This window comes from Polyergus mexicanus, unplaced genomic scaffold, assembly GCF_030449975.1.
Source record: "Polyergus mexicanus isolate NDT 795.1 unplaced genomic scaffold, iyPolMexi1.0 SCAF_13, whole genome shotgun sequence".
Classification (NCBI taxonomy): Eukaryota; Metazoa; Arthropoda; class Insecta; order Hymenoptera; family Formicidae; genus Polyergus; species Polyergus mexicanus.
In genome coordinates, this window is record NW_027223333.1 from 8,259,657 (window position 1) to 8,282,750 (window position 23,094).

General features: G+C 34.9%; 1 protein-coding gene across 2 annotated transcripts in view; it reads right to left on the minus strand.

Moving 5' to 3' along the window:
• Nucleotides 1–22,799, minus strand: part of LOC138938911 (furin-like protease 1) — a 200,801-nt gene extending 178,002 nt beyond the window's left edge. For both annotated transcript variants that reach the window (XM_070306315.1, XM_070306314.1), the window contains exons 1-2: nucleotides 22,480–22,799; nucleotides 14,504–16,411 (exon numbers count right to left, since the gene is read on the minus strand). In XM_070306315.1, the coding sequence (XP_070162416.1) occupies nucleotides 14,504–14,737 (234 nt within the window). In that variant the 5' untranslated portion in view covers nucleotides 14,738–16,411; nucleotides 22,480–22,799. The remainder of the gene's footprint in view (nucleotides 1–14,503; nucleotides 16,412–22,479) is intronic.
• Between the last annotated feature and the right edge of the window lie 295 nt (nucleotides 22,800–23,094).

Consider the following 23,094-nt stretch of genomic DNA (forward strand, 5'->3'; position numbering starts at 1 on the left):
TTATTCCGAACAGGTGTCGTCTATCCCGACGAAATATTCGAAGAGAGGATTTCGCAAACTGATAATTAGAAGAGGATTCTCATCACCGTCGCGGCGATGCTGCGCGGAACGCGGAAATAAATACACAAAGAGGAGAAAAATAAAAAATATACCGCAATCCTAGCACGAAAGATTTCAAATGCGGACCTTCATCATTAATATATATATTGAACAAAATAATAGAAATTTAGAACGGGAATGGTAAGCGTGCTTTTCTACGTTACATGAAATTTTATCTTAATTCAATTTTATTTTCTCTGATCAAGATTAATTTTTTTTTTTTTTTTTTTTTTTTTAGAAAACTACAAAAATTCATAATTTATCACAACTTTTTAGTATATTGTTAATATTTTAGGATCGCTTATATAATAACTTTACAAGATTAACTTGTTCATCTCGCATTTGAAAATTTTTATAAATATATTGTTTATCAAACTTTTGCGAATTATAAGAGAATAATTATGAATCAAATATCGCATACTTGGAAAATAAATGATTCTATATATATGATCTCTTTGAACAAAATATATTATAAAAGGATATAATTCAAAGAGAATCCAGAAAAAGTTCTAATCTTTCAAAAGAATGAAGAGGAATATAAAAAAAATTTCCTTCTCCGATTACTTTCGTTATCCAGTAATTACGAGGTTTGCCCTACGTGCAGCTTAAGCCGCATATTTTCGACATAATCGCCGTATAGGGACAGGATAAAGGAAAGAGGGATATCGTGCCGTGCGATGGAGAATGGTAGAGGAACACAATGTAGCTTGGAGAGAAGGATAAAAGATGGCTCTTTTCAGACCGCCGTGAAATTTCGCCGCGTTGAGAGTGCCGCGCATCAAGTAATTGAAGGCGTCTATCCCAGATGAATCTCCTTCAGTTTCGTCGATAAACGCGCTTATCTCCGACCTTTCTGAATTATTTGGCGCGGCCGGCCGCCTGCATTATGTAAATCAGCAAGTCATTAAACCCGTGGGAAAAAAATCGCTCGTCACTTTGTGACTTGAAAATGTCTTAATCCGACGATTATAATACGTACTATTATTGTAAGGAGGAAATTATTTATTCGTTGCAGAAATTGCATGAAATTTCTAAAATTCTTTAATAACCTCTAAAGCCTGTCTTGAAATTACTCCATTATTCTTTTGAAAAAAGTACGAAAGCTTCGATGAATTTAAAAATTAATTTTTTAACAAAAGTTCGTTAAATATGTATCTTAATAATCAATTTTTAAAATTCAATAATAGCGTATAATAATAAATAAATAATACTTGACTTTTTAATATTTAAAATCACACGTATTAAAGTATTTCAACACATTTAATATTAATGCAAAAACATATATAATTTCACGTATTCTGTATGTATTATTTGTAAATAATGTAATAATGTAATACAGAAATTATATCTCTACACATTTTAGATATAATTTGTTCACGCTTTTGTATAATGATATTACGGCTATCGATAATGTAATTAATAATGTTTTAAAACCTTATTAGTGATAGATAAATAACACATGTGTGTGTTTGTCGATGCAATCCATATCTCATTTTACAGCTCGAATGCATCGCAATTGAATCGAATCGTTTATCTCATATGATTATTATTTTTTTTTTTTTTTAGATCGATAATAAAATACGAAGAATAAAACGAGCAAGGGACTTGTTCGAAATTCGATAAAAAAGTAAAATTATTCTACGTAATCGGAGACTGTCTTATGTATAAGGTATATACGTATATGAGGCGTAAAATATGACATAATGAATTATATGAGGAAGGTCAAACGATTACTCGCGATGGAATGCATTATGCTCGTAACTCAGACCGATTATATTTTTGTCGCGGGCAAGCGTCTGCGGGCGGATTAAAGGGAGCGGCAATTTAAATGATTAATGGCGCCCTTCTTCTCTGTCTCTTTCCTGGATAATTCATTAATACAGTAAAATTCATTCACTGTGGCCGTGAAATATTAACCGAAGGAAGATTGAGATTATTTCTTTTCATATTATGTATGATTCTATATAGAACAAAATTCAAAATAATATTCTCCAGAGAACTATAATTGCATATTATAAACATTCAAAATATATATCAATGGAATAATCTATAATAAAAAAGACAATTAACGTAAATATAATTTTGCAACGGATCACATACATATAGGCACGAGTATGTGCACTACTGTGTCTATGCACATAATCTTAAAACAAGCACAAAGTGACAGCAAAATCCCTCATGAATATTTCTTATAAGCTCTTTGCTATTGTATGAATTTCATATAGTCTCTATCCATCTCCACCTTCTCATAAGTCCAGTAATACTTTTTTTTTTTATTGCAGTTTCTTTTATTATCTCTTTCACATTGTTTTCTATTTTTATCCTTTCTAACTAAAATCCAGCTGTATTATAAAAACGAAATAATTTCTTTTTATCGTTAGTAATATAATTTAAAGAATATAAAAATTTCTGTTATACTCCGCAGCATCCATATCTAAAAGCATGTAGCAAAAAGTAATATAGTTGCTATTTCTAATTCAATTCTGAAAAATGAAAAATATTTAAGTTTATATGCATATATCTAAAAAGAAAGAAGCTTCGCTTCTATACTTGTCTATACGAGGCACTCTCTCTTTCTTACCGTAGTTTCTAACAAAATTTATTTCGGCCCGAGTTTTTGCGAATCGTGCCGTGCGTGTGCTCGGCACACAGATATACATATAATATATGCGTACTATTCAGCGCGCGCGCATGCCGCAACCACAGAGAGTCATTGCACCGAGGAGAGCCGGATCAATGAGGCCGATTACTCAATTCCTCTCGCAGACGCGAGACAGACTGGTCCGGCTTGAGCGCGCCTATTTTCCACGAAAATTGTCGTCAGGGAGACATTAAGAAAGAGATTGAGCAGAATTGAAAAGGCTCCCAATTAAGGCAAGACAATTGAACGCATACCAGCTTTCTCGGAAGAACTCGCGAACTTTGAATTTTGATGAAAGGTCGAGCATGTCGCATTACGGAGAGAAAGAAAATTAAACGGCGCGAATGAACAAGAGTTCGTTGTACCATAAATTTTAATACGCAACTCGTATCTTGTTTTACGACTGAATCACAGGCGCTGAATAACTTCAGAATATTCACACCATTAAAAAAAAAAAAAAAAAAAAAAAAGATTCGATATCTCTTTTTTTTTTTCGCCTTCTTTATCTAGATTCACAGCGATAAGGATAATTCGTAACGTGATTTGTATTTGTACACATATCAATGTACTGCTGTAATAAAAAATGAAATAAGTATTAATTATTCATATCGTTCCACAATAATATAATTGATTGCTAAAGTTTCGAATGGTATAATATCGAGCGTATCAAAAGAATAATACTCGTAAAACGAGATCGCTCGAAAAAATAATTTTATTAAAATGTTCACTCTGTTTACACTATACTACATACATATATGTATGTACATACAGACAAAGTTATACTCGATAATAATATTATACAGTTGACACTGTTTCTCTAATTAAATATTATAATATCATAATTTCTTACGCAATAAGATAATATAATAAAATTGTGCAATAAGTATTGTAAGTGTGTAATATGTGAAATTGAATACAGTGCAAAATCAAGCAGAAATATAGCTGCAAACTCATTCGATAAAATAATGATGACAATGACATTTTTTGATAAAAAAAAAACTAATTATGTAAAAAACAACAAACTATATCAACGAAAACATCTCTAGTTGTATAAACTCTTTTGATCATTAATAATTACAAAATATTTTCTACAGATAAACGCGAAAAAATTAAAAAAGATGTTATAACTAACTCTTAACGTCTTTCCATTAATTCAAAACAAATTTAACCAGCATTATTAACATTTGCAGAATGTAAAAAAAACCAAAGATTTCTAGTTCTATTAAATGTTATTTTCCCCACCAGGAACACACTACGCAATATTGATGACGCGCTTAGAATCCATTTCAAAGAATGACGCTAACGCCGAGATGTATATTTACGATATTGGATGAAGAGGAAAACTCTAACACCGCACTCGCATACGAAGGATGCAATTTACGTGAGCTCGTAACTCATAGCAAAATTAATGCCACGACGCTGACAGTCAATATCGAAATCAAAACATCGAAAAGTATCTCGATATATATCTTGAAATCTACATAATATACCACGGTAAAATCTGCATCCGCAAGTACGTCGAGTGCGATTCAAGTGACGCACATCCTCGTGTGGTTCTCCGCACGATTCTCAATTACAAAATTGCTCGCAAGTGCAAGGCTGATCCGCAACGCTAACCGCAATTGATACTTTGCCCCGATGCGATGTATCAATGTCAACCATTATAATATATATAATATGAAACGAGACATATAATCGACACATAACAATTTTGCGAAAGTTTGCAAAGTTTGTCTAAACTATAATCTACGTTTACATCTTAGTTTACATCCGTACTCGATATTAACGATCTATTTTAACGATCCTAAATACTTCATTTAAGATTTTTGCAAAGCTATTAAATAAATTTTTTTTTTATATATTAGTTTCTCTGTAAATGTATGTGCGCACATATTTACATAAAAAAATGTACCAAAATATATTAAAAGAGTTAAAGAGGTGACTTTTTAATCAATTTAAAATAATAATGAAAATTATATAAAAAATATGTCCATATAATTTTAATAAATTTAAAATATTTACAACGCACATTGCATTATAAATAATTCTTGCTTATAAACGAATGCTTAGCGACCCGAACATTTTCATAAATCCCATCTATCATTTATATCGAAGAAAATTTAATTTATCGCGGTAAATAATAAAAAATCCTTTAGTCTACCTTACATCCATTAGAATCAATTTAAAGCAGGCTCTAAATTGACATCTGGACGCACCCGGCTCTAACGTTTGACATACACTCGATCCAACGATCAGCGCACTTCGACATGTCGGTCGGAAATACATCTAGCCTTTAAGTGCGGTAATACTCGCACTTCCAAAGGCGATGGCCATTGTGTCGCGGTGCCTAGTGTTGAGGACCGCTTCACGTTCCATCGACGGTGATCGATAAAGGGCGTGCGATTGGCGGACCGATCGAGATTCCGCGCGAGAATATAATAATGGTGAGAGATGACATTGTTTGAAAAGAAAAGCCGATGGAGAATGAACGACGTGCTCAAATTTGAGGAGTTCGTCATCTCCGGAAGATCCTTCATGATGCGTATGGTGAGAAATATTGCTCGTTGTTTTTACTTTACAATATCCTAACAAAATTTAAATTTTTCTTCTACTTCTTTCGTTGATCTTAAAATTATATACATTTGCTTCCGGATATATTTTATTTAGCGTGCTTTTTTTGCCGGGACAAGATTGTATCTTGAAAAAAAATATTTTTCTAACTTGAATGCTTTTTTGCGAAGCTAAAAAATATCCATAGAGAAAAGACATTTTCTATTGTCATTACAGTTACGAAAGACTCGATTTTTGAATCTAATGAAAACTCTTGCCTTTCCATAAAGACAAACTTCAAAGTCGCGTAAAAAGATCAAGAGTTGCAAAAGAAGAAGAGAAAGGAGCAAAAGAATTCGAAGAAGTTAGAAAAATTCAACTGGTCAATCCACTATCTTTCCCTCTCGTTCGCGTCTTTCTTTCTCTTTTCCCTTTCCTCTCGTCCATTCCGCGTCTTTTCTTCCATCATCCCATCCCTTTCTATCTACAACTTGAATTTCTCACGCGTTGTTCTCTCTCCGGTAATGTCTAGACTGAAAGATCTTCCACGAGCTAGAACCCCGCCGTTTCTACCGGCGGACATGCTTTAACGATTCGTTGCTTCTCAATGTCTGATACGATGGGTGGACGATCTCGGTGGGGTCCGTGGCCATTGACATCTCGGCGTCGGCAGACACTCGAGAAAAAAAGCATCGAACACCGTCGAGCGACACGTTCATTAACTATATCAATCTTCCATTTCGATAAACGATAACAAAATTCTATCTTTTTCCTTCTTTTTATATTTTTAAAAGATCTGACACTCCCATTTACTTAACAAATTTCAACAAACTAAAAATCGGAAAAATTATATGGCGCAGAATTTTTTTAATTAATTTATACGTAACTGTACAAGTTTCACTTTCGCTATCTATTTTAATCGTCGAGACATTTCATGAAAATTCATGAATTATAAAAATCAAAAATGTAGAATCAAAAATGTTAAAATCAAAGATGATAAAATCGCGATAGATTAATGGAACGCTAAACGTGTTATGCTAATCAGCATCAGTCAGTTCGCTGAAACAAAAATTTATCGTTACAAAGTTTCATTTCCGGTGGCGGCGAAATTGACGATCATCTCACGATACACAGCGTAAAGTAAGATTAGGCGTACAAATCTCATACAAAATTTCTAGTCTCTTGGTTTATTGACTTATTCATGGTGTCCGTATAAAAAAAAAATTATGAAACGCAACATTTTCTATTTTATATATCCTAAAGGTACCGGAAATGTCGAAAAATGCTACGAAATTATTCCAATTAACGCGCCGAGAATTATTGCTCTTAAATCATGTCGCTGGCCGAAATTTTGTTATTAAACAAAAGGGAGATCGATGAAAGAGAAAATTACTTGTAGCCAGAGTGTCAAGCGATAATAAAATATGATTTCGCGTCAAGGGAAAAATCGATTTTTAAAAGCGCACGGATACACTCTTTTCTGACGAATTGAGTAATTTCAGTTTGATGAGACATATATAGGGCGAAATCAGTGATAAGATAAAATTCTCGCGCTTCATACTTCAAATATAACATAAAAGTAAATTGGATAAATTTAGAATTGTATATAATAGAGTGTCATGTTTTATGAAAAGTACGTGATGTTTCGTAACATGATGTTGCGTGAGTGCTCTGAAACTATTTTGCTTCCTTCCTATTTCAAGCAATTTCAATTACGGCAAAAAAACGTTATTACTGCAAACGTTATTACGGCGTACTGCAAAGCATCATATATTTTTTTCAATCGCTAATTACGTCACAAATTTAGAGAGCTGATCTACTTTCAATATCTATTTTGTAAAAATTCTATAGAATTGAATTATTCGCACGCGTTTCAAGAAAAAGAGATTAGTATAGTATTTAAAATAATATCTAATTAATCAATAAAAATATAACAAAGCGTTCAATATATAACGAAAAATTTGATAGATCTAGTCACGGAATGAGTCTCTAAGCATATATGTCATCAAGATATCATACAAAGAGAAAAACAACGAATCGAGTCTATCTATCTCGTCGATTCGTCTATTTTCTAATCATTGTTCAAACATTCGTTAAGAAAAACCAACAGAATCAATCCACGCAAGAAGCTACATACATTCTATTGATTCCAATGCGGTGAACGCAACAGTTGTCAAATAAAGATGTCATATAATTTATATTTTATAATATATATGTAGTGTCATTTAAACTTGATAGAAAACAAAAAATCGGAAACAAGATTCTGTGTATCATTAATTCGAGTTATTAATTTATTTGCAATGCGAATCTTCTTTCCTTGATTAACTTATACTAAGATGAATAATAAAATAATTAAATTCTGTTTTTCTTCGATATTAATTTATTATGAGAATAAAGGCAAAAATGATATTTTTTAGAACATGTTAGTGCAAGGATTAGAGTTGAACTAGAAATTTATGCATAACTACAAGTTTTAAGCGTGCTCTTTTTCTTTTTATCGCACAATGATAAAAACCTATTACGATTTTTTACACATTCATTCTATCGTTTGATCTTGAGGTAGCATGAGAACTCGTAAGAGACAAAGGCCGCGTTTATCTTCGCTTGAGTGTTCGTTCACTTAATGCAGTATAGTCACCCCTTTACTCTCCAAGTGGCAAGGGTGCAGGCGACTTGCAAATACGAGAAAACTCGATGCTCTTTTGCACTTGCGCATTTTCACCGATTCGCAGAATATTCTAAAACGAAATGCGTCTGAAGCATTCATTTAATAGGAGATGCATTTTTCCGTTATGACCGTAAGTGTGCAGCACTATACCTCTCTCTTTTTTTTATATGATTCCTTTAGGATAATAATATCGTAATCCATATTTCAAAAAGTATAGTATATTTCTATATTTTTTTCTACTCTTTCTCTTTAGCATTTGAAGTTGATATAAATACAGATATATCGAATTTTTCCGAATAATTTTACAATAATCTTTCAAAACATATTTAATAAAATCTCATCATGTGGAAGGCTGTAGAATATCTGTTTCAAGTTTAGTAATTGCACTAAATCGCTACAAAAAAAAAACCTCATAATCCTCTCATTACGATCGCTCGACGATGACGAAAGACGAAACCACGGGCGATTTTCGTTAGAACCGGTTTTACTAGATGTTACATTGTCTGCGGTTTCTTTGGCCTGAATGTACGAAGATAATAAACTCCACTCATATGTGGACATTTTAGAAACGCCGACCGGTATCGTCGTTAAAGTGAGCAATATCGGTTTGTAGTTAAAATTCGAGGTGACAAAGCCGCCGTGATGACGATTCTGCGCGACACGCGACACTCTAGACCATTATAACAGCAATAAATTAAATGACGGCGTAACAATACATTTATCGCGGATAAAATGAACGTATATAGCCAGATATAGATACGCGGCAGCGATTTCAACGAGCGGATCTGTTTAACGGCTCGTATTTTCTTGTCCAGATCGGACAAGTTTTAACTAGTTTTAAAGTCCCGGACAGTTACTGTCCGCCGGAATTTCGGGTATCACGTATCACGCTTATACGAAAACCGAATGAGTACAGCTCGTCTATCAGACTAAATGCGGTATTGTGTAAAATGGGTCTGAACTAACCATGATATATGCCATACGAAACTTTTTCAATAGCATTCACAAGTTATCGCTACGCCGGGTAACATGAAAATATTTAAATTTAATGAGATGTGAATAAACTTTTCTTTTTTCAATTATACCTTATAATAACGGAAAAAAAAATTTCCGACGATAATAGATTAACTAAAAAATGTATATAATCGACGCTTTGTAAACATATACAGAATCTTAGAGAAATATAACAAGAGTTTTTTCTGTTCGAGATATTATCTGTCAGATATCGATATCAATATCTAATTATATCGATATTAAGCTTTATGCTTATATATTAGATGTCACAAATAATAAGAAGTCTTGAATTAAGCTGAATCGCTTACTAGCTCAAAAAATTACTTTTTATCAGAAATAATTACTAATTTTCTTTCGCTTTGTACTATATAATTCGCTTCGTGTTATATATTCTGCTTTGATTGGATTTTCAACAAAGCCGGATGAAAATGGAATGCTTCCGTGCGAATAGACACAAAAGAAAAGTAAGAAAGTCGACAGAAAGGTCCGAGTAATTGTTTCGGATACTTTCACGTGTACTCAAAGTGCCAAGAACGACGATGCCCTGGTTTTTTTTTTTTTTTTTTTTTTTTTTTTTTTTTTTTTTTTTTTTTTTTTTAATGAACGGGTGTTTGGCAAGCTTGAAGAATAAAATCTTGCCGTCGCTAAGTAAAATTCAACGAAAGTCCGACGAAATAAGCTCTCGCCCAAAAACCAACCGATTAAAAGTTTCACGAACCTCAAAGAAAAAAAGAAAAAAAAATGGCCGAGAAAAAAGTAATTTCGTAATTTTAAAAAAGTCACTTTGATTTATCTGACTCCGCTCGGAAAACAGATTCATTTCGCGAGAGTTCCTTGAGACCCGATACGACAGTAAACGAAGAAAAATCCAGGAGAAATCTGAAAAGCGAGGCGAATCGAAGGCGAATCTTTCTATAGTCGCTCAATTATTCTTATCATCGAAACGAATCTCTTACGCGACCGACTCATTCCCGTAGCCTATCTCTTATCATTCCACCAACCTTATCTGCCGCCGATTTTCTATTTCGATTTAACCGTGATATTATACATCGTCAAGCTGGATTGTGAAAGCCCGGTTTGGTCGCTCAAGAAATCAGTCACACTTGTGCAAACATCAAACGTCAAATTTTAAATGATTAATTTCGATTGATAATAGATAATTTAAATTATATCAAACTCTTGATATTCATCGTGACGGTTAATACTCGCTACATAAAAATTTTTGAAAGTTTAGATTAATTAAAATAGCATAGTTGAACTATTAATTTAGCATAGTTGAAATATTAATGAAGTGAAAATTGAAGAAAGCGTAAATAAGAATTTTTTTCCAAATCAGATGCCAAGTTCATGCATTATTAAATACCTAGGGTATTACCCATGTATATAATCATCTTTTTAATAACTTTTTATGCTCAAATGGAAACGCGGTATTCCCAATGATAATTTATTATCGATTTTAACAACCGTCAACCGCATATGTAATATGTATGTTATATATTTGATGATAAATGCAATATACATTTACGCAAATTTGACTCGACGATAACGAATATTGCAATATTTTCAAGAACTGACTATGCTGTTTATAAGAAACTGCAATTATAAAAAATTTTAACAAGTTTCATTAAAAAAAAAAAAATATGTGTACTTAAAATAATATTATCTATATAGGTTAAATTTTCTTACAAGTATCAATTCGATATAAATTATGTTATGCGTAGTATGTTTTATAAATCAATAAAATTACAACATAATTATTGTAATTATACTAAATTAAAGTATACATGTATATGTTTACAAAAAAAATCAATTTAATAGATTAATTAAACAAAAAGTAGATAAAGATTAATCATATACATGATAATCTATACGTAAAACAAAGTATACGCAATTAAGTAATATGTTTTCCAACGTTTGTTTTTCAATATTATTATGCTTTCACAATCATTCTGTGTTTACGGATACTTAATGTATATCTCGCATAATCAGCGACATATGTTATAGATACATGCTTTTATCTTGAAAAACATTTAGCAAATGTTAACTGTGTAATTTTTTCGCGGAAAATTACCAAGTTCACGCAACGAAAGGTCGATATACATACAAAACCAGAATATCCAATATGTGTGTGTATATCCTTTCTATTATCGAGACGTTCATAAACGCATTCGCGATCATCGGTCAATTCGTAAATGATTTTAACCATTCGTAAAATAAAATCGGCAAACATTCGAGGTCATTCGAGGCTCGTAACGTAACGGAACAGCTGACATATACGAAAAACCCGTGCGTCCCCAAATTCCGCAAAAGAGATTAATGCGATTAATATATTGCATATTCGCGTGAAGTTCCCACTCCCCTCTCGTTATAAAACTGTTTATCGCGTTACGACCGCGAACGTGATTTTATGTTACAGCAAAGTAACAAACACTGAATATGATTTATGCGGGATGAAGTGTCCATCGATGAGTTCGTCCATTGCTGCAACATCGCGCCATCCACTCGTACATATATTAACGTAATGAAAAAAAAAAAAGAAGAAATAGAAAAAACAATTCCGCGAACAAGCCATTTAAATACTGGATTTTCCGCAGGCTATGATATGAACGGAAGCGCATTTTTATCGGCGGCGTGCGCTTATCACCCCTTATTCGCTACGTCCTGTTATTATTCATCTTAAAAATCATCGATATCAATATGCATTAATAACAAGTCTAGCTTTGTCGTGGTTCTACAACTGCTATAACAAATAAACGTAGAATCCATAAAGTATCTGCGGAAACGATGCTAATTTTTAAAAAAATTACGCAACAATTAAAAATAATTATTAAGTGATTTCGCAAAATCCAAACTTTTAAGTATCAATAAATTAATTACATTAAGATAAGAGGAGTGTTGCTCAATTAACGCATATAAAATAAATTCCCATTTAAATAATATCGTATATTAATAATACAATATATTGTATTATTTTAATCTTATCCTCAACAATCTATTAATTTCGTTTTCGTCCTATATATAATTTGCTGATTCAAATAGTTAATTCAAAATATACTTTTCGCATATAATACTACAGAAAGAACTGTGTTTATTCTATTTCTCCAAGCTATAGAGGATAACCGGTTTCATCTTCAAGATAAAATAATTCAATGTCGAGGTTAACAAAAATCAAAATAAAATTATATAAATATGATTTAAAGCGTGTATTAAAGAAATCAAAAAACTTCTCCGTACGAAAACTTTCTGTATCTCGATATTCTCGACTGGTTTGTCTTATCGCGGGCACGATATTTCATCGACGATATTTCGGCAAAGCGTTGTACGCGACTTTCCAAATTGAAGTCCATCGATTGAACTCGGTTGAAGAAGAACCGATGTGGAAACTGAAGAGATAGCGAGTTCGATTCTCTATCGCGGAGCTATTTAGGCAGAAAGGAGATTGTCACGGAGATTATAATTTCCGTCTTCGATAGCAGAATCTACATCGCGGCCTTTCTTCACGGTCACTGAGACAGAGGTACACGTGACCGCTGTTTACGTCAGTGTATGCGATCAGCTGCGCTTCTCTCGTGGAGAGACAATTATAACCGAGATTTGATTGTTATCTTGTCTATTAAACAGCGTGATTGTAACGTTGTATTGTCTACGGAAAATTTCTGAATAATATTATGTTTTCTTTTGAGTACAAGTCTAGCAAAAATTTTATAACCTACGGATCTAATATTGTAATTTCATTCTAAAAACACATTCTAAAAACCCGAATGTAATATAAAAAATCCATACCACATATTTTTTTTTAATTTTTTAAACATTTTTCAAAAAGATTATTAGAAAATGAACCAAACGATTCACGTGTTTTTTGCGCATTTTATGCTGACTTTTTATTGAGTAATAAAACGAGAGCCTGCTTTACGACGATGTAATGAAAATGTAAAAATATCGCGAATCTCTCCTCTACATAATATATAATTTTCCAAACAAATTACAATTTCCGAAAATTAGTATATAGCTAATCAAGATAATACATTATGTGAATACATATGATAGCGTATTTGTGGTAAAAAAATATGACGAAACAGCATGAGTGAGCAACAGGACATGTTTCCATTGTAATTGCAAAAGACACGAAAAATATGACAACGATATATATCAATGTCTATTTCGAAATCAATCGCGCTTTCTCGATTTAAAAATTCAAATGCCATTAAAAACTTTCTATATTTCTCAAGAAAAAAATAGAAATTAATGGATTCAGCTGTTCATCGCAAAAATGATAGGACTCATTTCCTGTCGCATTCATTTGGAATGAGAACCGTATTGGTGAGCGTAACCGAATGAGATAATAGAGAGTTCCATGAGAATTTCAATTTAGAGTTTTATCAGGTTTATACTATTTAATTCAGCGCTCACGCAGATAAATCTCATACGAGATTGGTTGAAAATGCATTGAATTCAACTCTTTGTCAATTTCGATTTCAAATGTTATCGTGCGGTACGAAAGTTTTCTTTGAGTGCTGCATGTTACCAAAACGGAGAAACGAAAAAATTTATATATATTTCTCGATTTCTAAATAAAATTATCAAAATATAATATAAAAATCGTGTAAAAATAATTTAGCAAAAACGTCTTCGTGTCGATCGTTAATTGCATATTTAACCGCTCCACTGTACAACAGCATTTCTTCTTCAAATATTAATTTGCATATCCAATTTATGAGAAAGTATCAATTTTTAGCTCATCTTCACACTTTTCAACTCTCACGAATGATCGAAATAGAATTTAATTAAAGTATAAAATCGTTTCTCTCATCACAATATCGAATTATTATACCTTCTATGGAGAATTGAATTCTGTAATTTGAATTTGCATTCAAATGTACTGCAAGTGATAATGTCAAGTAAATAAATCTCGATTTTAACGTCAATGTTGTATATTAATCGAGTCAGAAACTAAATGGCGTAGATCGTTTATTTGATTGTTGCCAGAAGAACATGCCATTAAATCTCTTGCCTCATCTCGAGTGTATTGTATAATTTACCTTCTCGGTGATATTATCCTTGTTTATTCCATGGTCTAGCAACATTCTGACTTTCAACGAATCAATTGATAAATAATATTCACAATATTACATTATTGTACCTTAATTGTAGTGTATTAATTCACTTTACAAATTAATTTATTCAAAATTAATTTTTATTCAATCTAAAAAAAAGAAGAACCATTGCGTAAGTCGAAATGTATTTGAACCGATTCATCTCGTTTTAATAATAATGAATTATTAGGCAATAATTTGATTTCATAATCTTTTCGTTTCGTCACAGTCGATTAATTAAACGATATCACTCGAGATTATCAGAAGCAGTTGTTGGAATGACAAGCAAATCATGCGATCATGCTCGCTTCATGCATGCGAAACAAGATTTTTTTCGCAACACACGTGCGTTCGAAACATACGGTTGCGAAAATTACCGAAAAAAAAAAAGATGAATCCAGAGTCCTATCAGCGGGACACTGGATTCGCGACACTGACCTTGCCCAAATAACGAAAGTCGTAGTCCTCGGCGACCCGCTTGGCCACCTCTTCTCCTCCGTCGACGTGTGCGGCCCATTGATTGGTATACGCGCGTACCGGACCGCCGAAAGTCAACAGAGCCACGACCGCCAGTCCGAGAATCCGCCGCGTGCACATGATAGCACCTCCGCTGCACCGACGATCGCCACCGGCTGCTCCAGTTTCGCCGTCTCCGCGGGCCGCCGCTATCATCCAGCACTATATATATATCCACCGCCAACACCACCGCCACCGTCGCCACCGCTTCTACGGCTTATCGAGGATAGCAGCGACACAACGGTAACAACGCGCCACCACCACAAATAACACTACGGTCGTTACGACCCACCGCCGTTACCCCGGAACGGAAGTAGACAAGAATTTACAGCCCTAACAGGAGACTAACGTGCGTCCTCTCTCCTTTTTTCCTTCTTGATTTCTCTCGGCCGATTTTTCTTGTATCTGCTGAGTCTCTCCGTAAAGGAATCCCCGCATACACGCGCGATCCAGGAAGACGCGACCACGCGCATACGCGCGCGCGTACACATACACACACACACACACACACACACACTCGCGTACGTCTCACACTTGCGGACCGACTGCCGGCGACTGACTGAATCGCCGGCAGTGCGTGTCACTCGTTTTAAGAATCGCCGCCGTCGTCGCGTTGCGTTGCAAGCCGTTGACTTCTAGTCGCGTTATCGTCCACGTCGTCGTCGTCGTCGTCTTCTTCGTCGCCGCCACCGCCGCCGCCGCCTTCGATCAACGGGCAGGAGCAGCAGCGGGAGGTAAAGGGGGCGATCGTCAAGTCATGTGGCCGCGGCGGGGATGAGGAAAACGACGAGACGATGATAACGTCGCGAGCGTGACCACGAGCAGAGATATCCGCCGTCGCGCACCGTCACTGCGGTGACGATCACGGACGATCTTCCCGATTATCGGATATCCACGCCACGCGGACATCCAACGTGACCTTGTCCAGCGTCGACTGCGCGTTGAAATTCACGCGCGGCCGCTTCAAGGTGAGCCGCGGAGACTTATCATCGCCTTTTCTCGCAACATGTTTCCATATCATTCGCTTGATCCAAACTAGCAGATCTCAAGTTGCTCTTCCTGATTCTTCCGTTTGATAAGCCCTCGCAAAAATCGTGTTTCGATTTTTGTCCGATGACTTTCATAGTCCCATCTGTCCGATAAACATTTTCATCTCCGTATTTCAGTATCATCAAGTTGGAACGTGCATCTAGATACTTCGTATTTCTCGATCGTCTCTTCGCTCGTTCCTTCTCGAGTGTTCAAGGAACAAAAAAAAAAAAAAAAACATGCGCTTCGAGGACGTACAATTTTTCGCCAACGTCTTCCGACTCTTCCTTTCGTCAGCGTTTCGTTCTTCTCGTGTCTATCATGCCTTCAAAATTTCTTCTCTCGTGTCTTTTTCTTCGGATGTCAGCAAGACATTTGGTCGAATGACTCTTTTCCCGCGCATCTCAATCGCTCGTCCTTCTTTTTATCAAGTGTACGATTCGTCGTTGCAAAAATGTCTTCATGATCTCGATGTCCTTTCGCACATCCTCTCGAATTTTGAACACTAACGAGTTGATACTTCGTGAGACATATCTTTTTTCGAACAACTTTTTTCTTCGCCCCTCAATTCTTTCGAAAAAAAAATGAGGTTTCCAATTTTATTCCTTTAGCGCTTTCTTTGCTCTTCGAATCCGACGACGTTTCGGCCGCGAAGAACCAAGTGAATGGCCAGCCACGAAAGAGGTCACGGCGCGTAGCTGACCGAGAGGTCGATCACGTCATCGAGCGCCGCATCGGTCTCTTGGGCGCACCGTCAAGGTCCTGACTGAGATATCTTCTTGCTTTAAAATCGGTCTCGAGCTGCAAACGATGTTGAGAAAAATTAATTAGTTAGAAGTTTTCGATAAAACTTATCGACTAATTTTTTTATACTTTACGCGATCTACGAAATTAAAATAATCGAAGATTAGACTAGTATCTAAAGTATCCGAAAAGTATCTGACAATAATTGCGTAAATTAATTTCGAAGTAAGTTCTGATACACTATACAGTATACTCCGTATCCGCCAAAAGCCTGAGTTGGTCAGTTTTTGATTTATGAATTTTTATATTAATTCTAACTGTCAAAGAAAAACTTTTACGATTGATGGAGGGAAAATTAGTTTCAACGCACAAAGTCCACAGTTTAAAAATCTGACACATATATATGATGGACACACAATTTTCTACACGACAACTAAATATATACAAAAAAGATAATTATCGTGTGCACCTCTCTGCGTTTTGTAATATTCATTCACCGTTCATTCACGATGCGTCACATCATCGAGCATTTTGCATGATTGTCACGTTTAAGGAATATTCGGCCCAGTCAGCATTTTCGTGGAGCGAAAAAAAGAGATTGGCCCGACAAATCCACATCGATTTACAGCGATTACTGCTTCGCGGAATAATTTTGCCTCATATATGACCAAAATTGCATTCGCCTTAAATAACGTGACCCGATTTTCCGTTATAGATCAGAGGTAACTTTTTACATAACAGCTCTCAACAATCTTAAGTTAGGTCGACGAGAACGATATCGCGGTCGCAAATGAGTGCATCGTTATTACGTAATTCTTGATGAGGTTAATTATTAATGTGACATATCATTGAATTAATCCATCATGAATTCGTACCAAATTCTTATACGTAACTCGTTATAATTCCTGCATTTGATTATCCACTTATGAATGTAGATTCAATCGAATAATATAAATCCAGATCTTTTTTCGACACACAATTAAAAACTGTCATTCAAAATTCGAAATAGAGATTATTTTCTGCAATTATACTGTATCGTCATTTTTCGTGTTTATAAAAAATGTATCGTCGTTTTTATAAAATAAAGTTATTTTCTGTCTCGTTGTGCAACACATTTTATTTCATTCTTTGACCGTTAACGAATTTTTGTATTATATGTAAATATGTATATAATAGTCACAAAATTTATTATTAAATATACTATTTATTATGTAAATCATATAATTTCTTTGCATCGAAACGAAGATTCGTCTCTTTTGCTTCGCTCTGTTTATCGTAGCTTTTCCTATTATAAATTATTTCATAGGATTACCGGAAACTTGATGACAGAGAAAATCATAGAGAATAAAACCAAAATTTATACTCCATATTTAAGATTTGCTGCATTATCAGCGCATTCGCGATAAATCTCCAGTAGTAAAATGAGATATTCACAGGTCCGCATTATCGTCACGTTCAAAGGACTTTCCGGGCGAGTCAGTTTCCGGAAAAAGGACTCGACATTAGTCGATCTGAACGGACGGTCGGCCGCGTAACCCGCAGGAATATCCAGCTCGTGCCCCCGAGGAAATTGCATTCGCGAGTTGGTCTTCCACCAACCTCATTTCCTCTATCCCCTTCGTTCCACCATGGCAGTCACTCGCGTGATAAAGAGAATAGAAAAGGGTTGCTGGAGAAGTGAATTAAATTTAAGCCAACTCGCATTCTATATCCAACTATCCCCTCTCTGCCTCCTCTTTCCTCGTCCCTGACACCATCCCTTCTTTCACAATCCTCTCGCACTTTGTGTCGGGCTTCTCTTTGTCATTTCATCCTCTTTATAGACGAGCCGGTGCAACCGACCAGTCGAGACGACAGCAATGGCCCTCTTTTCAATTTTGAGATAAAAGAGGGCAAAACTGCCATTCGAGAAAAACTGGACGGGGGAGACAACGGAGGATCAATCAAGTCGGTTAGGTATAAATCCCGTTGGAAAGAAAGAATATCATCTCCGACAAAAACGGATTCGATCTCTTGACTTTAGTGAGGCTAAACGAACAAGAAGCTATCGAATCTTTCGCCAGGTATATAATAATCACCTTTACGCTAGAATATGATCTCCAAGAATCTATCTTAAATACCGCAAGATACTTAAATTCTACCTGACTTGACTGCCGGCTCGGTCTCGGAAGATAATGACTCACGGTGCTTTTATTTCAACGAAGCAATCAGAAAATCGATAAGGACGAATGGATGAGGACTTTATTTTAACGAGATCTTAATTTGAAGTTTACTCGTTAAATATTTAAGCTTGAAAATTTAATTTCGATCAAATTTTGAGTAACAAATAATGTTGATACACAAAGAAATTAATGGTTATCTCCTAAATAAAATATTATTTTTTTAAATTAATGCATTAATTGTATATTTTTCGCCAATTTTTTTTAGCTAAAAATTGATTTGTAAAATATTATTAATTCCTTAATCACATAAAAATGTTATTTACAATAATCCAAGGTTAAATCATAGAAATCATTTATAACTAAGAATAAAATATTATTTTAATTTAATATAATTTATTATTATATACATATTATCATTTTTTTAAAATTCTATTTTACAATTTTTATTCACAATCAGACATTACACAAATTTACAGTAAATTATTTATGTCTAATTAATTTTTGATTGTGTTTAATATCTTAATTATACACATATGTACATTTCATTATAGTAGAACATTACAGAGATCAATTTATTCAGTTATACGAAGTAATAGAAAATAATGAACAAATAGCGTACGTGATTCAAAAAGTGACCGATTGGTTTTAGAGAAATACGGGAGCGATACAGCTCCCGTTGGATTTCTCAGTTTATAGTTATAAATATGAATTTATTTGGATGAGCGACATGTTTGTATATCCTGCGCTCTTATCACTTTGTTCTCTCACTTTGTTAATTTCGATTGGATCTATCGTACTGAAAATTCAATCCATGGAAGTTATAATTCAATTTATCTCGCATATTATATAAAAGGACAAATAACGGCAAATAATTATCGCGATGATTCTGATAAATTTTTAGCAGAAATAAAATATTCAAAATTCACTTTTTTAAATTATTTCAAAATTCAATAGTACTAATATCCCTCCGGATTTATTTTACTTTTTATGAAAATTGTGATAGCCATTATTTTATACTTCATGCTCGGCGTGATAGTAATAAACACGTGTTACACGAGCTGCTATGACGTTAATAAAAACGAAGGAAAAATCGATAGACGCGTGTCAAAAATAATGTCGGCAAATAGGATAATTCGAAAAATTGTATATCGATTATATGAACCGTAACGAAGATACGCAATCGTGTTGAACAAAGAATATACACGTATTTTTTATAGAATTTCTGCAATATCGAGAGACAAATACAAACCTATCTATTTTTTATATTGAATATGTATTCGTTGTGCTTTGTTAACGGGAAAGCGTCGAGATGAATCCGCCTTCGTTGTATGAGAAGAGGCTGCCTAGCATATCTCGTTACAGATTTTAGTTCTCGAAACGGCAAGGCGATATCGCTGACATGCATCTCAATACAATATTACACGAAACAATTCCGTATCGTAAAGTGAAACAGCCATTCTATCACAAACGATATTGTTCCCTGTGTGTAACTTCGTACATCAATAATATCGCGATTATAAAAATGCAACATCATCGAATAGTACGAGACGAATGCTGCCCCTTGTATTCTCATTTATATTTTAAAACAGTCAGAAAATACTTGCCAATAGAATATTATTCGCACTATCGTCTCGATTAATTATTGTTATCTAATCGAAACAAATCATCGCCGAATCTCGAAAAATGCATAATTTTGAAATTGATCAAGAATTAAAACTTATTGTTAGATTCGGTATAAAATCTGATGAAAATAAATCGCGATACACCGAGGTGAAACAATGCTGTTGAAAGCGAACGATGCCAAGGCCGTTCTTGTAACAGGAAGCGATAGGGCTCAAAGACTGAGATACGTTCGTACGAGAGTGTAATGTTTATAGTAACGAAAAATGCAAGAGCCGAGAGTAAACAAAAACTGGCTGATTCGATTCCCTTGTTAAGATAGAAAGCCGAATTTACGCGAGATGTTCTATCTATACGAGATGTAAAAGTTTTTCCATGAACGAATTTTCGCGTAAAAAAATTTATAAATCAAAAACCAATTTTAAACCCAATTTTAATTTTTTGACTTGAATTAAATTAAATCCAATTCAATTTTCGAATTACATTTTAATATACGATTTAAAAAATGGAATAAATCTTTTTTCCATAATTTCAATTTACAGTTTAATTATGAGATATTTAATATATATCCAAGGCACTTGTCCTTTGAAATCGTCTTTAAATTTATTTTGCTGCGTGATTGATTTATGAAACATTCGGTATTATTAGCGCGATGTCCATGGACGTGGACAATCGCAAGGAAGGATCGCGATCTGTGCAGACGTAATCGGAAACGTTCAGCCTCGGCAAATACAATCGAACGAAATTACTTTCTCGATCGTGCATAAATACACCGAAAAATACACATGCGACCGCAATAAAGAGATTGACATGTGTGCCCGCATTTTGCGGGCAAATTTATTTTCTCCCGTACAGCGTATATCGCGCATCCCCCGATCGGTAAACATCGCGTTGCAAATTAACATCACTCCATGAAACTCGGGGATGGTTGCGCTTTTCCCTCAGGAGAAACGGATATTTTTTTTCAATGAGCGAACGTTTAATTGGAACATTGTTGATACGCCGGTGCTCGGGAAATATGAGATTTAAGCTGTTAAACCTTTGTATAGTATGCTCTCACAGATTCAGAGAGAAATAAAAAATCTGTAGCAAAATAATAAGTTGACCGAAAAAAAAAAATTTTTTTAAAACAATATTTGAAAAATTGGAAATATAAGAATAATATGTATGTGTCAGAATATCGGTATTATTGAAAATATCAACATTATTGAAAATATCGACATTACAATTGTAAGCTTTGATTATTTTTTTAAAAATCCTTTTTTTTTCTCTTTCCGTATTTACGTATTCATTATTCTTGCTATTCGTACATTGCTTTCCATAGCTCGTAATAAAGAATAACATTGCTGTTTACAATATATTAATATTGACATAGCGCGTAATAAAATATACTAGACACTGAAATATTTGTAACTGTTCTTTATTCCTGTCTTGCTACTTTCGTTTTTTTTTTTTTTTTTTTTTTTTTTTGTTTCTATTATTTGCAATATCGCTTATTACAAAAAGCTGTAAGCCTTTTCCGAAAAGATTAAAATATATCTATGATAAAATATAAAATTAAGATAAAAAGTATAATATTTTTAAAATAATATTAAAAATAAATAAAAGATATAAGAGAAGAAAGACGAATATTTTCATTAAAAAAACGCTATTTTATCTTATTATTTATCATTCTATTTAAAAAATCACAAGCAACTATAATATTCCAAATATTAACTCGAATATGTTATAAAAAATGAACAGAACAATATTATCTCTTTAAAAGTATATAAGCTTACACAAGCTAGAGCACAAGCGAAAGAAAGGGTACACATATCGTGAGAGATCAACTTTAAAAAAGCTAAGGCAAAGATTATACATACGTATATACAGGATAGTGTGTATCCACCCACACGAAATAAATTCCTTATCTTTCGCACGACGATCGACGCACACGTGACGCGGTCCCGTGATTCCGAAACATCACGTGACGCTATACGAGACGAGCGCGAGCGACGTAAACAATCCTTATATGGATCGATTCCCACGCGATAACCCGAGCATCTGACCTTCACATTCCGAAATGAACGCATAATACATACATACGTAACAACTCACATATAAACACTTTCTTTCCCGGAGATATAACTATGATTTTCTCCATGTAGCTGGGATCATAAAGCATAGCGAGAAACCTTCGCGATCGTCGTTAAAATCAGCGTCACGGCCACGGAGAGAGACTGTCTAACGGTATCGCGCGCCTCACGAAGTTAGCAATGGAAAAATCACGTGATAGCACCCGGCCGATCGACGCAACAAGACTCGCTCGTCCCTTCATGTTATAACAAATAAATGTTTACTTACCGTTCGCGTCCTCGTAGAAATCGCCGCCGGCCCAAGATTCGTTGCTGCGATCCGACGTCTACTCGACAAGGAACGCGGAAGAAGAGAGGATGTGCAGGGAAAAGAGAAATGTACGCGCGACCGCTTCACCCAGCTGTCTAAATCCGCGGCCGAAAGTTCGCGCGAGTATCGCGGTTCGTCGCGTTTCGTTTCGCCTCGTTCCGTTACCTACTCGCATGTAGATTGTAAGACGCGACGATGTTATCGACGTCGTTGTCGTCCTCGACGTCGCGCGCGAATAACCACACCGAGCGAACGTCCGGCCGCAATGTCACTTCTACGACGGAGCACGGATGACTGAACGGTAGTAGACGGTTGGTCGGTCGGACTGCTCCGCGCCGCTTCCCCCACTCCATTTCTCCCTCACTCACTCGCTCTCACTCACGCGTTCTTCGCGCTTCTCCCCTCTCTTGTTCTCCCTTTCTACCGACCATCTCGCATCTCGCGCCGACAACTCGATCCGCCGTGGTCCATCCCCACCATCCACTATCACGATAGTTCGAAACACCCACGCTGTATCTTTCCTCGTCTCTGGCGTTATGCAGGTAGGCTTTGGTCTCTCTCTCTCTCTCTCTC